We start from the raw sequence: 3,674 nt of genomic DNA, 5'->3' as shown, positions 1-3,674 counted from the left end.
GAGGGCAAAAGATTTCCTCGTTGAATATCAAAAGGATAATTTTGACCCTCTGTCGATTTAACAAAAAAAGGGGCTTGTCGATATTATTTTACAATCAAATACATTAACAATGTTATATTATCAGTTTTAGAGATCTTTCTTGAGGTTTAACTTCGTATTCATAACACTACCTCCTTTTGTAATTTAAGTATCACACTTCTCTCCCATATCATTTTTTCTCTTTATAAAACAATTCTATTAATATATTTATTTTAAATATAAAAAATAAAAATAATGATGAACTTTCCTTTATATATACTTTTTTTATTTGACAAATAAATGTAAATTCATTAGCTGGAAATATTGTCGTGTTACACGTTTTGTTCCTGTGGAGCCAGTGAATATTTTTCCTGATGAAAAATCTGAAATGGGGGATGATATCTCAAAATGAAAATTTTAATTAATTTGAAATTTTAAGAAAAAAATTTATACTTTTTTTTAAAAGAAATTAATTGTAAGTGCAAACAAGAAAAAATAATGGGTTCTTTCTTGATTTTATAAATTAACCAGTAATTTATATTTACTATTTATAGCAATGTGAACAATTAATATAAATGAAGTGAGTATTTTATTTAAATGGGACCGAAGAGAAGATACCTTAGTGAGCAACGATCTAAATTTGAACTTCTCTACCTACTTTTTCGATCGAATTCGTCGTATGAAATTTGTCTAATATATATATATATATATATATATATAAACTTATATTGGTTTCGTGTTGTTTCATAATCACATACTAACAGTTTGAAGAATAAATTTTACATTATTATATGTATAAAAATTAAAAAGGTATGATACAATAACAATCCAAACAATCATTATATTTATAAAGAAAAAATAATGGTACGTTATGATACCATAAAATATAACAAATAACAATTAGAGGCGTACGTATTTAGGATCTCGTTACAATGAATATAATATTATGTTTTTGAGAAGATATACAATACAAAAAATTTAAATCGCATGTTCAAACAAAACTATAACTTCATCTCATGATTTCATATTATGATTTCATATCATATCATAATTTCATATTACATGACCAAACAAGCCCTATGATATCGAAGGTATTGGAATCGATTGAATGCATTGATTGTATATAATATCATCCAATACTACTAATTTTAATACATACATTTGGCTAATTATAGTAAAAATTACAATACTAAAAATAGTTGAGAAATTTCCAATATGATAGACTTGTAATTTTTTGAAAGATTGATGCAATAAAAAAAATAGTTTAAAACGTCAAAAATGCTACCCAATAATCACTTAGAAGAGAGGTGTCGCCCAATTTTTTTTTTAAAAGAACAAAATAGATGTAAGATTCAAATTTCTAACATCACTTAGAAAGACATCTACGCCCAATAATGATTGCATTATATCATACTTTATGTGTGTTCACCGGTTATTTTTCAATATAACACTACTATATATATGATCTCGGAAGAGGAACATAGATTTACTTGTAATCCCCTTGATACGCCCGTGATAACAACCATCCAACATGTTGTACTAAAATATTAATAATTTAAAGATTGATTTTATTGCTTTAAATAGCCTAACAAGTTCATTGAAGTATTCCCAAGAACCAACAAAAACACTAATTAATTAAGCTTTTCTTCACCATGGAGAAACAAACAAATGGAAAAGCAAGAACAAATGATGAAGAAAAAAATCAAGAATCTCATGAAGCACAAGCAAATATGTGGAAGTTTGTGTTTGGTTTCACAGAAATGGCTGTGATTAAATGTGCCATTGAGTTAGGAATTGCTGATTTTTTGGAAAAAAATCAAGAACCTATTAGCCTAAATCAACTTTCTATTGCACTTGGTTGTTGTTCCTCTTCCCTCTATCGTATCCTAAGGTATGATTAATTAGTTTGTAATTTGTTATTCTGTCTGTTTCAATTTATGTGACAATGTTTAGCTATATATACAAGAAATTTGATTTTTTAAAAATATTTGTGTGAATGTAAGGGCATCTCATTATATTAAGGGACCAGTCCACGAAGGGTTGTAGTGAAGACGTTAGAACGTATTCATATTCATGCATTCTTAACTAGAGAAATCGAGCTTGATTCCTGAGTATGAAGTTCTCTTAGGTAGAAACTGTCTTATCCTATTAATTAACACCGGGAGGGAAAAATTATTGAACTAATGAAAAGCTTAAAGTTAAGTTATTAAGTAAGGATATGAAGAATTTTTTAGTTAAAACATACTAAAAAAAGTATCAACACTCAAACCTCTTTATAATATCATCATTTGCTTGGATTTTTTTTTTTTAATAGTGAAATGATGCTATAGAAATAATATGTTATAGCATAAGATGATTATAGATATTTGTTATAAAAATAATAATGTTAATAATATGTACATATTTTATAGGTTCTTGATCAACCGTGGAATATTCAAGGAGACATCAACCAAAAGCGGCTATGTTCAAACGCCTCTTTCCCGCCTTCTCATTAAAGAAGGCGAGAATAGCATGGCAGCTTTCCTGCTATTTGAAAGCAGCCCTGTGATGTTGGCATCGTGGCACAATCTTAGTGCACGTATTTCATCAAAGGACAATAGTCTGTCCTCCTTTGAAGCTGCTCATGGAAAGGATGTCTGGAAGTACGCGGAAGCTGACCCTAAACACAGTAACCTCTTGAACAATGCAATGGCGTGTGACGCTAGGATAGCAGTATCTGCGATTATCGACGATTGCCCTGAGATATTCGAGGGGGTGAACACGATGGTTGATGTTGGTGGTGGTGATGGAACAACACTTAGATTATTGGTGGAGGCTTTTCCTTGGATTAATGGGATTAATTTTGATCTCCCTCATGTTGCTTCTGTTGCACCTCATGCTATTGGTGTTGTACATGTTGGAGGTGACATGTTTAATTATGTTCCCAAAGCTGATGCTGCCTTCCTCATGGTAATTACTACTTCCGTCTCATATTAGATGGACATCTTACTAAAAATATCGTTTCATATTACTTGATCTTTTACTAATTAATTAGGATAGGATTAATTATTATTTTTTCCATTTTACCCCTACAATTAATATGACCTTTGGAAGTTTAAACAAATTTTGAAGATCCAGATTTTTTTTTTCAAGAAGCTAATTAATATAAGCAAATAATACAATAGTAATGTTGATCAATCTATTAATAATTTTTTAATTACAGTTTAAAATAGAAAGTTAATTCCCATCTAATATGGGACGGAGGAAATAGATATTAATAGTAGTCATTTTAATGGATTGAATTTGTTTTAATTAAAATATTTGACATTTTAATTATGATGGGAATTAATTTCTTAAATAGTTATTCATGTTATGAAAATGACTCAAAAAGTCTTTTTTTAAAAAAAATTGTTTTGTGCTAAGAAAAGTCATTTGTGATTTGTCCATTATCTCACAAAATAATTTCTACAGGAAAAGTACTAGAAAATAATATGGAATGATCCCTTATGTTTGAGAGTAGGTCTAAAGTTGTCCATTGATATATTTTATATTATCTCTCTTTACAAGTTTCTAATGGACATCCCTTAAAAAAATAGCTCATCGTTAAGGGATTTTCAATAAAGCGTCTCGGAAATATTATTGACGAGCTAATTTCAAACGAATTTCATAAAAAAAGA

The 3,674-nt window shown here is 28.8% G+C and overlaps 1 protein-coding gene across 3 annotated transcripts in view; it reads left to right on the top strand.

Moving 5' to 3' along the window:
* Positions 1–1,619: 1,619 nt before the first annotated feature.
* LOC102579772 ((RS)-norcoclaurine 6-O-methyltransferase-like) overlaps positions 1,620–3,674 on the top strand; it is a 6,045-nt gene continuing 3,990 nt past the window's right edge. For all 3 annotated transcript variants that reach the window (XM_015311381.1, XM_015311382.1, XM_006353526.2), the window contains exons 1-2: positions 1,620–1,909; positions 2,430–2,967. In XM_015311381.1, the coding sequence (XP_015166867.1) occupies positions 1,671–1,909; positions 2,430–2,967 (777 nt within the window). In that variant the 5' untranslated portion in view covers positions 1,620–1,670. The remainder of the gene's footprint in view (positions 1,910–2,429; positions 2,968–3,674) is intronic.

This window comes from Solanum tuberosum, unplaced genomic scaffold, assembly GCF_000226075.1.
Source record: "Solanum tuberosum cultivar DM 1-3 516 R44 unplaced genomic scaffold, SolTub_3.0 scf00155, whole genome shotgun sequence".
In the NCBI taxonomy this organism is placed as follows: domain Eukaryota; kingdom Viridiplantae; phylum Streptophyta; class Magnoliopsida; order Solanales; family Solanaceae; genus Solanum; species Solanum tuberosum.
This window is presented reverse-complemented; position numbering and strand designations above follow the sequence as displayed.